This window comes from Equus caballus, chromosome 27 (genome assembly GCF_041296265.1).
Source record: "Equus caballus isolate H_3958 breed thoroughbred chromosome 27, TB-T2T, whole genome shotgun sequence".
Lineage (NCBI taxonomy): Eukaryota > Metazoa > Chordata > Mammalia > Perissodactyla > Equidae > Equus > Equus caballus.
This window is the reverse complement of record NC_091710.1, coordinates 21,208,304-21,222,563: the sequence shown is the minus strand read 5'-3', so window position 1 is coordinate 21,222,563 and position 14,260 is coordinate 21,208,304. Positions and strand designations below refer to the sequence as shown.

Genomic DNA, 14,260 nt, shown 5'->3' with positions numbered 1-14,260 from the left:
AAGCAAGTCACCTAACCATTCTGCTCGCCAGTTTCCACCTCCACAAAATGAGATCTTATTTCCCAGTGGGAACATCATACTGAGGGAGTCAGCGCTGCATCCTGGGACGTGACCCTAAATATCTTTAAGGCCCTCTCTGACCCCCAAATATTTCCTATCACCATGAGGGAGAGGTGTGCCGGTGGAGAACCACCTCAGGTGGTCTTGGATTCTTGGTGAATCAAACTCTAAGCATTTTACTTGAATCAAAATATAGTACATTGCATAAATTAATTTTTATTTCATCTTACACCTTTGGAATGAGGGCCTTTCTAATCACTTATGCAAATCTAAGTAAACAAGATATAAATCTGGATCCCAAATTAGACGAAAGAATTCCATCCTTTTCAGCTTATAAAATTTCAAGTATTTTGTTGACTTGATCATTAGACACCAGCTGATCAGAAAGTCCCAAGATTTCTAACTCCTGCATATACTAAATGGTATAGGCATTCCGAAAATATCCACACCGGAAAGAGCTCCTTTGCTCATCCCAAATCCATTTCCCCTGATTGAATGATCTTCTCATTTCCACAGAGAGCTGTTAAGGCAACCATGCAAACTCTCGAGGCCCCACAGACCCAGGAGAAAGAAATTAACCCAGAGTTTAGATTAGTCAACCCTTAGCAAAGTAACCGCACTCAAGTGAATGCAGCACATGGGGTTTCGTTAACCAAACCCCATCTCCCCTTTGTGTTTTCTATCTTATAATCACATCATTCAAGGTTGTCAGTGCCAAGGTCATCGAAGTCCTACTCCTGGTCCACACAACTGTCCTTCCTTGGAAGTTCCTGACAGGACTATTCTTGATCAGATATTTTCCTCTTTGGAGAATCCTAATTGTTGGAAAGTTCTTTCTCATACAAAATTGGGATCTGCTTTCCTGTGACTTCTACCCACCCTTTACTTTGTCCTGACCTTGGGAACACCATGGTGTGAAACTTCTCTCACCAGTGGCACCCTGGTGACAATTAGAGACTTTCCTTCAGACTCTCTAGTCTTTTCTCTCCCTTGCTCCTTGGATCTCTCTCCCAGCCACACTTCCATATCTCTTTCCTTGGTGGTTTCCTGCCTACATATATGCTCCAGTTGTCAAGGTCTCTCCTAAAATGAAAATCTGAACACCACCCTCTCAATGCAACCTGATACCACATTTCCCAAAGCGTGTTCCCAGGAACACCAGTCCTGTGCTATGTCACCCACTCCACGCCAAGGGTGCACTGGGCTAGTAAACATGGGAAATGCAGACTTTATCCTTAGAGATTCACAAAACAAGGGAGCACATTACAGCTCATGGCAATCTTGAGGAAAACTTGATCAGCGGTGTTTAAGCCAACGTGCCCCAATGGTATTTGATTCTAAAATTCTTTATTTTCCTCCACATAACACATTTCCTGATAGGTTGGTGATTTTCCCTCTGACTGATCTCCAGCTAGCTAAGCCTTATAACACTTCATTGTAGTTCTCTGCCCTGCTCTCTTTCACCCTAACCACCCCTCTCCGGCCTCCGTGGCCCCCAGGAACTGATAATATGAAAACAAAAAACTTTAATGCAATAGCTAACTGTATTTAGTGAATTCCTTCTTAAAGCAAATATCCTTTGGGATATTATTAATAAGTTCCATAACTTTCCTGTTTTGTTCATGTGAACTTTGGTATACCACATTTCGTCTCTGCAGTAAGCCCTGGAATACAATTCAATGCCACCACCACCACACAGATATTTTTTTAGCTGACTGACGTTTGTCATTAAATTCACTGAAAATACGAAGGGCAAAGGAAAAATTGGAAACCTTTTTAGATACTTTTAGTATGTACAGTATATCCGAATCTATTCAAAGCATTTTTTTTTTTTTTTGCTGTCCACGAAAGTTTTTATGTATCATAATTTTGCCATGCACTTGGGAGCTAGACACTTAGAGAGAGCTCCTGGGGATTGTTGCAAATGTGCTGCGTCTGTTTGTTGAGTTCGATGTGCACACGCTTATTGAGGTGGTTTGCTTTTGGCTTTGAGAGTCCAGGGGACAGCCCTGCACACAGTGGGTCCAGGGAGGCTTTGTTGAAGGAATGGGCGGGGGGTGATAGGAAGGGTCCAAAAGGTGGGCCTGCGGCAGTCCTGCCACAGGGCCAAATACTTGCACCCTGGAATCAAGCATTTGGCCGGTGGACTCCAGGGACTTCCATGTGAAATGCCACCACATGACCTGGGAGGAGTGATGCCAGCCCTGCCAGCCCCTGCTTTTCTTCCTGAGTCTCCTGTTTCTGCCCCTCATATGAAAGCAGAATAAGGTACTGGCTCAGAAGCCAGGCTCCAGGGGCCCACTTTCCCGGCTTCATATTCTAGTTCCATTGCATACTGGCTATGTAGCTGTGAGCACATTAATCTCTCTGTGCCTCAGTTTCCTTATCTTAACATGCAATGACCTCATAGGGCCATGATAGGGATTAAATGAGTAACTACTCATTTCTAATTCTCAGAACAGGGCCTGGCTCAGGAAGTGTTAGTGACAGCTCCCTCTTCTCAGTTTGATGGCTCGCATTCACCCACTGCTCTCCATTTTAATGCTAACACCTTAGATCAGGTCTTCATTGCTCCTCACTTGACCCACTCAGCAGCCACCTCCGAATTTCCCCTGCCTCCAAGCTCCCTCCCATGAACTTTACCCAGTGGTGGAAGAGTCATCTTCCTGAACCACAGCCAGGACCCTGCTATTCCCCAGCTCTAACCCCTCCATCGCTCCTCACTGCTGTCCAGGTCCTTTGAATGCCCTGGCAGGTCATTCCCGGGCCCCTCCTGGTCCACTTTCCAGCTGAATTTCCTGTCTGATCTCAGACCTGTCTTATTCTCCTGCCTTGAACCAGTCTGGAAAGGCACCCATCAGTCAGGGTCTTTCCTCATGCTGTCGTCTCCCCCTGGGGTGCCCTTCCGTGTTCCCCACTCCGTTCTCGACTGCCTACATGAGATCTGTCCTTTACAGCCAACTTGGAGGTACTGTCTCCCTGGAACTTCCCTTGATTTCTTCTGCTTGCAATATTCTCTCTCTCTTCTGAATTTCCAAAGCCTTTTATCCCTTGCAGCAGATTCCTTTCTTCTTTGGGATTATAGCAGTTTATGTATGTGCCTCATCTCCCCTTCCAGGCTGTGAGTTCTTTAAGAGCAGCCACCCCAGGCTGCTTCATATCTGCAGCACCACCAGACCTTGCCCATCTCAGGTGCTCAGTGACTACTTATCAGCTTGGAAAATGCTCCAGAGCAAGACTCCGAAGGAATAGGAGTGAGGGCAAGTCATCATGGCGATAAGGGAGTTAGGAAAATTTCAGAGGCGTGCCTCCATATGTGAAAGGCATGATAGAAGGGTGTCTACAGGCAGCCCTGCACGCTGCCCCTGGGCCCTGAGAGCTGCCTGGAGAGCAGCCGCACTGAGCCATGGGAGTCCCTGGAGAGAGACTCCTCCAGTTTAGTCATCAACTGTCTCTAAGCAGGGCGCACCTTTATTGGTACACAAGCAAACAAAATGAGATGCACACGATCAAAGCAAAGAGCCTTAGTCAACAACTTAAGGCTGCACCGTGCACTATTTGCTCCAAATATATCCTATTTATTCAAAGGCTAGAGATGAAGTTCCTAACAGCCAGGCTGCGAATGAATGAAGCAGAGAGAAAGGGCTCGGTACAGTTATCCTGATCCTGGAGCATCTATTTAAATATCGCTCTGTGCCTGAGACATTCAGATCAACCTACCAACACTAACTCAGCACTTGACCCAAACTCCTGTGTGGTCATCAATGCCAAGTGCAATTATCGCATTTTTCAAAGGGAGAAACAAGGACATTCAAAACTAAGTGGTTTTTCAAAACCCCATATGAAGACAGTTTAGGTGGAGACTGAAAATCCAAACCTCCCAACACCAGTTCATCACTCCATCTGCAAATGTTTTTTAACCACATCTAAGATGGCAGTTTTAACAAAAGGCTGTTCTGATGAGGGATTCCGTGAGGAGAGGAACAAAGGCAGTGGTGGAACAAGCCCCATTTAATTGTTCAGTGCAGCAACCTGGAGACTGTTCCACTTTTCTCACACACACACACACACACACGTCAGAGTTGGTGTGCAATGCTCATTCATTTTTTTTAACTCCACAAGTATTCATTTAGTGCCACAGCCTTCCCAAAGCAGAGATGGATCAACTGCTAGACGAGGCCATGGCCTAAGGGGACCAGAGGATGGGCAGAGCTGCAAGAGTTGGAGATGATGGTGGGAACTTCTCTGGCCCAAAGGATGGGTAGAATTTCGATTGGCACAGAGAGATGGGAGTGGAGGGGTAGGCCCAGCCTGGAGGCCAACAGTCAAGGTTTGTTAGTGATTATATCAAAAGCTTGGGGTAAGTTGAGTTGGAAAGCTCCAACCTCACAGGTGATATTGAATGGCAATTCACACACATCCGGCCATGAAAAGACCTCCATTGCCATTGCTTCATGGCAGGGAAGGGGAAGAGCTCGGCTCTGTGCTCACACAGGCCTATGTCTGAATGAAGACACTGCCTCTTCCTGGCTCTCTGATCTGAATTCAGTCCCCCAGAACCTGATAATGGTAACTAGCAAAGATAAGGAACTTGAAATATGTGATATAACATTACTTTCTGAGAGCTAACCAGCAAAATCAACACATAATACACAACACCAGTTAGCTTCAGAAGTCTCCTTGAAAGATTGGATGTCTCTCAAATAAATAGCAGTCAGAACATGGCTCATCTGATTATAGCTCAAGTGAAGAAGGAGACAGAAGAAAAAGAAAAACAACAATGGCCCAGAAATGGCTACCGTAACCCTCCAACTAATACCTCAGCCCTCCCCGACATGGCGCCCCAGCAGAGGTTGCTTATTTATCACAGATTCTTGCCTGTAAGCCGAAGAGTTCCCAAATCTCTCTTGACACAGCATTCCAGACAGCTGCTACACATCAGATTGGTGTTGACACGGCAATGAGACTCATTTTCTATTCCCATGTTGTTTAATCAGCAATTTGTAACAAATGCGATGCTCTTGGCTGTGGGGCATGAATGGCTCATCAGGCCTTACCACAGTCTTGATGACACATTCTTCAAGAGCATTTCACCCCCTGCTTCTCTGATCGCATGCTTACAGAACATGGTTTTAACCGACTCGCCATTTTGATTTTCATAACGGGATGGAATTCACTGACCAGAGAAGACAAGTGAACAAAAACACGAAAGAACAGCAGAGGACCACAGCAGGCCTAGCTCTCATTTTAACGTTGGCAGGCCGATGTCAACACCACTTCTGTGAGTCAATTAGGGTTGTCAGTTCCCAAATCTGCTGTTCTCTGGTTGTGCCTCAAAATCAAGTTACTCAGACTACAAGCGTAGGACCAGATCCCAGGCCACGGGGGCTCCCTCCTGAGCAGGCTGCAGATAACCCCAGACAACAACCTTATTTCCTTGCTCTTCCTGACTGCACAAGACTCAGTTTCCTCATCTGTAACATGACTGGTAATTCCTGTGTGGCTGCTGTGAGCATTAAATGAGCTGAGGTGTGAAATCACATAGCATCGTGGCTGGTACACAGCAGTTACTCAATAGTGTTAACTATCTGCCAGTCCCCTTCATGAGGACCCCATCACTTCTCACCTGGAGAACAGCAATACTCTTCCAGCCAGTTTTCACTCCCTGGCACTCTGATGACGCTCTTCCTCAACCTTGCCAGAGTGAGCATTCTGATCGTGACGTTTTCACACTCAAAACCCTCTGCTGGCTCCCCCACACTGCAGAATAAAGTCCAAAGTCTCAGGCTGCCGTTCAGAAGCTTTTACAGTCTAGCCCCTGCCTACCTCTTCATCCTCATCAACCACCGTGTCCACCACCTACCTGTCTCTAAACACCTGCATCACGCGCCTTTCCCGGCCACCCGAGGCACCACTATGCATTTCATACTTTGGATCACGCTTTCTCTGCTGCCAGCGCCTTCTCAAACTCTGTGAAACTCTCCTGATTCTTCAAGGCCCATTCAAAGCTCTCTCCCTCTGCGAAGCTCCCCTGACAAATCCCCTTGTTCTCCTGACAAGCAGAAATAATTCTTCCCCATTCCAGCCTCCCACTTACCACTTCTTAAGGGCATTTATTCTCGTTTCCGATTCAATAAACTCTGTTGACCTGAGTTGAAGGTATGTTGAAGATAGAAAGATATTTTTTAAATTACCAAATTCTTAAAATTTTGAAAGTTATTGACCTAGAGAAGAATGTGTGATTCCAAAAAAGTTATAATAACCAACATTTCCTGCCATGCCATGCTCCAATCTCAGGCACTCCTCACAACAACTCTAGGACAACTACGACTGTCTCCAGTTTATAGATGAGGAAACGAAGGTGTGGGGCTGGTTCATAGCTGCTCCAAGGATGCCATCTGGAAAGGGTGTCAGGAGGCAGACATGAGTTGGGAACCTAGCTGTGAGACTTGGGCCAGTTAATCAACTGCTCAGCCTGTTTCCTCATCTGGAAAGCGAGGATGACAATATCTACCTCACAGAGTGCTTTCAATATCACATGAAGTGTGCAAAGAAAGTGCTATGCTTGGTACATTGTAAAACTGTATTATTCTGCACAGCGTTTGAAAGTCTAGTGGAGACGCAAGGTTTTATTAACCCCGGGCCCCGGGGCCAACCAACTCCTGGGCTGACCCCATGGCCACCCGGACAGCACATGCCCAAGGAGGGCACTCAGAATCTGAGTACCTCCATCACCACTCCTTATTTCCACTTTCAGTCCAACGTCACTTATGAAATTGCATGTGCCACATTGTGACGGGCAAATTGCCTGGAACCCAGATCTTAGGATACAGGAATATCTAGGAAGGCATCTTTGGCCCAGTCACTGTCCTAAGTAAGGGAGGGAGCTTTTCTTACCCTCATCACCACTGAACCAGCACCTTAAGCTCCTCTCGTCCCATTCCAGGGACCTGCCCTAAATTCCACTCCCTGCTTTGGTCTAATCCTAGACTAATCCCAGAAGATAAGAATTAGTTCCTTGCATCTGTAAGATTCCAGCTCCTGTTATTAAAGGCTTAAGTGTATGCAATTAATAGAAGGCTTTTACAGAGCAAAACCCCTTCAAGAACCTAAGGAATAATCTCGAAGGGTGGAACTCCAGGCCTCACAGCAGAGCAGTGGTGAAGGTGTTGGAAGACTAGCAGATTCCGATGGGACCTTCAAATCACACCATGTTGACAGAAAGTCAGCCAGCCCCAGAGGGACTTAGAGATGACACACCCCTCACCATTCCCTCCCTTTGGAGAAAAGAAAAACCTCAGGTACGGTTGTGACCCACCGCCCCCCAGCAGGAGGAGAGGCTGCCACAGTGGGAAAGGGCGTGGTGCCCAGAATGGGTGTTCTGAGTAGCTGGAATCCATTCCATTGTTTGCAAATCATAATCACCCTTGATCCTGGAAGGGCTGGACGAGAGCCAGCTTCTTTTCAGCTTTTATAGGCACTAGCTTTCCAAAGGAAATTGAAACCAAGTGCTCTCTTACAAAATGTTGCTTCACAATCCGCTCCTGGAAAGGGCAGAGCAGTATTCTGACCAATACCCTCCTGGGGAGGCCAGACAGGCTCCCTCTGCCTTCTCTGTCTCCTGGAGACAGCTAGTGCCTGCAGCTGTCTCAGGAGGCAACTCACGTGCCAGCCCTGGATAGGAGAGAGGGCTGGGGGCAGGGATGGTCTGCTGGTTTTGTTTTTACTAATCTGTCCCTAAACAAGTTTCCCTTCAAGCAATCCACCGTGTCTCCATCCCGCACCGCCTTCCCCTCCGGGCTGACAGATTTCAGCAGCTGGTTGGTCAGGCCCATTAGCAGTGGGACCGCTTCCTCCCTTAATGCGCCTTCCTTCAGGTGCTGTGGCAGTAAATTCAGGAGATAAATCAGCCTTGACTCGGAAAGTGAGCCGCAGAGGGACCGTAGTGGTCAAGGGTGAGTGCGAGGCAAGGGAGGAAACAATTCTATTTCTCACTAGATCTTTAATTGGTTGTCACTGCCTGTCAGAAAATGATGAACTCCGAAACTGCCCTGAGCCCATTCACACCGACCTCAGTCCACACTGGGCGTGTCAGAGAAGCTGGGATACCCAGCCAGCTGGGGCATTAGGCTGTGACCGCCAACTTCTGCACAGGGCCCGCTTGGAGACTTACTTTGCAAACAACCGACCCAACGTACTCCTAACACTGAGTCAGTGCTCGCACTTTCAGCAAATGAAGGAGAAGCAAGAGCTAAGACTCACTCATTGGTTTTAAATTGCTTCATTTAACAAATATATTTTTTCAGCCCCATGTTCAAGACCTCGGTCGATGTCGGGGGGGAAAACGGGAGAAATGACTCAAAGATGAGTCAGTGGGGTTGCTGCCCTCCTCCCGGCGCCCCCAGCTTGTAGGAAATACGTGGAAAGATGCAGAAAAGGAGAAGGGCCTTAAGGGAGAATCCAATGAAGTGCAAGGAGAGTTCAGAGGATGGGGAAACTATCATGTGGATTTAAAAAGATCCGAAGTGCACAGTAGCTAAAAAGTCATACACACAATCCACCAGAGCAGTGATTTTCAACTGCAGATTAGTGACCAAACCAGTGAGCAGGAATCAGTCAGGGGGTGGGGGTGGGGGCTTTGCAAGGAATTGGTGGTTCATTCATTAACGCAACCAGTAGTTAACAAGCACCTCCTGTGTGCCGGGCCTGGGCGACGTGCTCAGGATACAACAGTGAACAAGACAAGCACAAGTCCCCCATGTGGAGATAATTATAATATAAAAATTTCCAGAATTTCCATTCTCGTGGGAGTGTGGAATAGCAAACAGGGCTGGAAAGAGGGGCAGCCAGGGCAGGAGGGTCCCAGTAAGGAGTGTGGACTCTTTCCTGAGAAAAGCAGGAAGCCGTGGAAGACTGAGAGCAGGGGAGTGACACGGCGAGATTCGCTGTGCTACGAACCACGTTGGTCACACGTAAAGAATGAATCCTGGGGAGCAGGACCACCTCCAGGAAGACCATTACTGCTTATTTAAAACTTAGAGCAAATTCCATGTTCCCCCTCTGTGGCAACTCTGCTGTCACATGCTTACCCCCCATAAGCTTTCCTGACGGCCAGTGTTCCAGAACTCGTCTGCTTTATCCACGCCAAGGTCCGAAGGGAACAACCAAGGATCAGCAGCAGCTGTGATTACAAATTGCTGGACTACACTCAAATTATAATTTTATAGTGGCTTCCGGTTCCTTTTTAATTTCACCCATGGTAATTCTTTAGGTAAAGAGCATCTGGGGCACTACTTATTTTCTCATTAAATTGGAGAGTGTGAGGGAGTGGGACAGCATCAACACGCAGGTGTGGCCATGAAACACATGTGTAGCTACGTCGGCAACCAGCCCTGTGTGCCCCAGAGAAGACCCGGCTGAGACAGCTGCACTAGAGTTCACAGAGAACTCTGCTTGCCACACAGGCGTGTTAGGGGTTCCATTTGGTAGCCCCTTCCTGGGAGTTTGGTTTCAAAGGCATGAGGAAGTCACAGGTATAGGAAGAAGTCAGATCACATCACGTGCCTGTCTAAGCCCAAGACTGTGTGATGCTTCTCATCTCATTCAGGAGAGAAGTAATGTCCTTACAGCGGTGCTCAAGGCCCTATATGTTCTGCATCCCACCCCTCCCCAATCTCTTCCTCCTGCCACCTCTCTGACCTCACACACACACACCCCCCCCCTCCCCCTGCCCTCCTCTCTCTGCTCTGGCCACGCTGACCTCCTGGTTCTCCCCACAGCACACGGCTGCCTCACGGCCTTTGTATTAGCTATTCCAGAGTCATGCATGGCTCTCTCCTTCAAGTCTTTGATCAATGGTTTGTTTTTCTTTTTAGGAGATATGAAAAACAATATTCTTTATTCTTAAGAATGCTGCTGACAAAGATCATCCTGTTTGTCAGTGTCCATAACACGTTGAACTAGCTATCTTACAAAAGTTTCCTGAAAAATCATAACGAACAAGTGTAATCATCAGCAATTTGACATAAGAAATCCTGGCCACCCACAGAGCAGAGCCCCAACTAAGATGTCATCCAACCAACTGGGCCAGTCAGAAAGAAAAGCCTCCGACCCAACATCCTGGGAGTCTGACACGGACAACACATACAAGTATCACAAACTCTGCTGGCTTCTAAGGTATCATGTCAACAGTGATGTAGCCGAAATCTGTAGCTTCTGACAATCAACGAAGTTTAATATTTAACATTCTTGACATCAACTGTAATCCTTATACATGGTCACATGAAATCTAACTTTGAAAATCAACAGGCAGAGTGAACGCCCCTGAGGCCTTCTGGGAGCACCTTATTTAAAGTGCAGCCCTCCCCACACTTCTTAGGGCTGCCTCACAGCACTTCCCACTTTTGACAAACGAGTACGCATTACTTTCACTTTTATGTTTAGTCGGGATGGTAAGCCCCACAGGGCAGGGCTCTGTGTCCTTTGTGTTCCCTGCTCCACTCCTGCACTGACAACAGGCCCAGCACAGGCCGGCAGTGAGGGATGTTTGCTAAATGTTGAACAGACCTTGAGGACAAAGATTTTCAGTCACTCCAACTTTAGAAAGCACTCTATTATCTTTCTTCCTTTCTTTCTTTTAGTTTTTGTCAACAGCAACAAAAAAACCTGCCCTTCTAAATATGTTTCACTTAGATGAAACTCAAAATAAGTCAGCTGATTCTTGCAAAGACACTGGCCAAAGCATTTTGGGGTAAAAGGTGGTAACTTGGGTTTAAAAACTAATTATAATTGGCCCCTGAAGCTAAGGGGCAGCTGCTCTGGTGATCCTCCTTATAAAAACAACCCTCGAGGCTTTGGTTTCCTCTTCTGATGGCTTCAGAGTCAGTCTCGCAGCAGGCCCAGTTCCAGAGAAAGAAACAGACACAGAGAAAAGTGGCTCTCCCAAGGCTATTTGGTCTGTGAAAGTAATCACACTAATTTTAAACATTTCGTTTATAAGCCATTCCTTATTCCTGCAAAACACCAGGCTTGGTTTTGGGTCTGGAGACAGTTCCTGTGTCCCATGGACCGCTCAGCCACTTCCCTGCGTTCTGAGGTCTATTAAGAACAGCCTCCAAGACTCGCTAGGCACTTGCGGCCTAGGGTTGCCCAGTGAAAGGGCAAGACTCAGCTGAACTGCACCTGGCCCGTGCTGCTGGTGGACTAAAAGTGTGGGGCACGAGTTCCTCCACAGCCCCGCCCCCTCAGGGGGGCATGTTGTGAAGATGCTAAATCACTAAAAAGAAATTCCCGCTTAATATTGTTTCCCTCTCACCCAGAGACTTTTAGACGAGTGGAAGAGCAGACGCTCTCTCTGGCCACCACACTGGTGTCCCTCTGACCATGTGGCCTGGGGTCCAACTCTGGCCTCTGAACTCACCGCCAAAACCAGGAAACTCATTCTGCCACACGACACTTGAAAACCAGCACAGCCAACCCTGCTGCCAGACAGCGATATATCCTATCACCACAGGGCGAATGGGGCGGGGGGACCCATTACCACTTTAAAAATATCCTTCAGACCCTATCTCCCAGAGCCACTTTTTGCCCTTCTTTCTTAGGCTTTTCTCCCTCTAGTTAGCAAGATAAATCCAAAGTTCACCGTCTCAAGAAAGGAGAAGGTGTGACAATGAGGCGACTGGCTTTTGTGGGTCTTTGGGAAAAGCAGCAAGCCCCTTTCCAAATGGGGGTGGCCCAGGCCCCTCAGCAGAGCAGCCCACCCTTACATGTACCCTTATTCTCCTTCAAGGCCACTGGCCTGTGATAATACACCTGGAAAATGCATTGCTTAGTACAAAGGAAATCTTCTAGAATCCCAATAGACAGACAGAAGGAATGCAATCCAAAGATTATTCTCTCCAACCCCTAATGCAGAGAGAACATAATTCAGAGACCCAGGTAGGTGGAACTCAATTTGACAGCAAGTCTCGGGCTGTAAAAAATATGAACTGGATTAATTGAGTCAAGCAGCAGCCACCTGCTACCTTCAGCGACAAGGCGAATGAGCACGGAAGTTATTGTAAAGCACAGAGCCCAGGGTGCAAGGCCCTGGGGAGCGCACACAGACAGCTCTGGCTCTCACACCCCCAGGACGGCTGCAGCCCCTGCCTGGCTCCTCACCTTTCCCAGCACCACCCCATCCCCTTTGAGCAGCCGCTCAACAACTCACTCCGAAGAGGCCCATCTGGCAGGGCAGGCCGGTCCTTAAGCAGGATTCCTCGAGAGTCAGCCGTGCTGGAGGAACAGCTGGGGCTGCCAGAGGCACCGCACCTCTGCCGGGGCCTGGGACATCTGTGGGCAGGAGGCCCTTATCGGCAGCAGAGGCCGACTATCGGCTCTGGGGGCCCAGCACACGGTGGAGGGGAGGTGCCCGCCTGAGGCGGCCAGATTACAGGAGCACCCTGGCCTGCTCCTGCTCCTGCTCAACCCAGAGGGAGATGTGGCCTCGCTCACCATGCCCCAGCCAGCACAGTGCCTGCCAGGGGCCCCCTTGGGGTCCTGAGCAAGGCAGGGGCAGCCCCTCGGAGAGCTGTGCTGCAGGCGAGCATCAGGAGCACCTGCTCCCAGCCTCTCCGCCTCGGCCTGCTGCTGAGTTTGGGGTGCAGCAGTCCTCCAGAGGCCAGGCTGCCTGGAGGAGGCTCCTGGAGGACATAGAGCCCCCAGGTGAGGGCAGCGTTCCTTCTACCAGCAAAGGACTCTCTGGGAGCCACTGGCCTTCTCTGTTTAACCAGCCCTGGGTCTGCAGGACACCTGGCTCTGGCCCTCTGTTTTTTTACATACTTTCACTGGGGGCCCCCTGCATTCCTTAACTGCTGATTTGCAGGGAATCTGGGCACAATCTTAATAACATTGGGGCCAATAATAACAATGTTCCTGGGAACCAGAGGTGAGTCACCACAAAACTGGCTAGGGGGGAAGGGGGCCCAGGGCAGCTCCCCACACTGCGGCTGCCGGGAGGCCAGGGCTGTCCAGTGAGCCCAGGCGGGCCCGTCAAAGGCCAAGCTCCTCCAGGCCTGGCTTGGGGAGGCTTCTCTTACAACACCCATCCGTCGCACAATGGGATGAGGCGGCATCTGCCCAGAGTGGCTTTATCTGCTGAGAACACTGTGCCTTGGAACAGCAGTTGGTGGCTGGCAGAGGGAACAGATGACCCAAAGAAACTGAAATGTGAGGCCTGGAGAATGACAGTTTCCCCTGGGCCCGGGAGCAGCCTCTCCTAGATGGGGGCTGCCACTTACATGAAATGTGTCCATGTCTTCGATCCTAGAGGTGTGTCAACACCGTTGGCTTCAGTCCTGCCTGAGAAGGGTCTCTCTGGCCTCCCGCTGGGCTGAGGCTGGTCCAGGCCCCCTGACAGGCAGCCACCTGGCTTCGGAGCTTTTCTACAGATCCAAGCGGGCCCTGCTGTGAGGGCACAGCTGCCGTGGAAAATGCCACCAGGGCTGCTCTGTCACCCTCTGTGTTTCCACAGCAGCTGGAAAGTCCCCCAGTGGAGGCGAGGGCCATCTCAGAGCAGACCAGCGCCTGACGTGGTGTGGGGAGGGCAAAGCAGGTTCTAGGCCACATTTTGACCAAAAAGAACCACCACAATCATTATAGCACAAGTCCTTCGCAGATGTCTTTTGAAGCACAGAATTCAAAACAATGGCTTTTTTTTCTTTGAGGGGGCCAGAATGCTAAGAATTGTCAAAGAATCGGGTCATGTGAGGCATGTGAGGTTTCAAAGAACCCGACCACAGGACACAGGGTCTTATTTGGCGACAAAGATTGGGCTAGGCTAGTTCATGATGGCAGAGTGCTGCCCTGCACCCCGCTCAGGCGTGGGAATGAGTTTGGAATCGCGGTGGAATTGGTACCGAGCGTGTGCTCAATGAAGGTTTCTGGAATGGATCGATGGTTGTCACCAGCAGGATGATAAGAGCAAGAAGCCACTTCACCATCCAGCAAAGAGGAGAAATATTTTTCTCTCCAGAGTTCCCAAGCTCTGAGGAGAAAATGCCACCAGGAAACATGGAGTGTGGCAACGATCGGGAAGATGCCCTGTGAGGAGAAACTGTAGTTTCCATCTTCAGCGAGAGCAGACAGTCATGCAGGCTTGATTCTGCCAGGCTCTTGTGTGGTGCTTCCGGCAGCAAGATGGTTCCTCACAGGTCCCCAGCCC

The 14,260-nt window shown here is 49.0% G+C and overlaps 1 protein-coding gene across 12 annotated transcripts in view; it reads right to left on the bottom strand.

The window, feature by feature from the left end:
* Positions 1 to 14,260, bottom strand: part of ANK1 (ankyrin 1) — a 207,559-nt gene that overhangs the window by 117,760 nt on the left and 75,539 nt on the right. Inside the window, exon 1 of one of the 12 annotated variants that reach the window (XM_070253375.1) lies at positions 12,269 to 12,399. The exons of the other annotated variants lie outside the window; for them this stretch is intronic. Within the exon in view, the coding sequence (XP_070109476.1) occupies positions 12,269 to 12,283 (15 nt within the window). The 5' untranslated portion in view covers positions 12,284 to 12,399. Of the gene's footprint in view, positions 1 to 12,268; positions 12,400 to 14,260 lie in introns of those variants that run through there. 12 annotated transcript variants of the gene reach the window in all.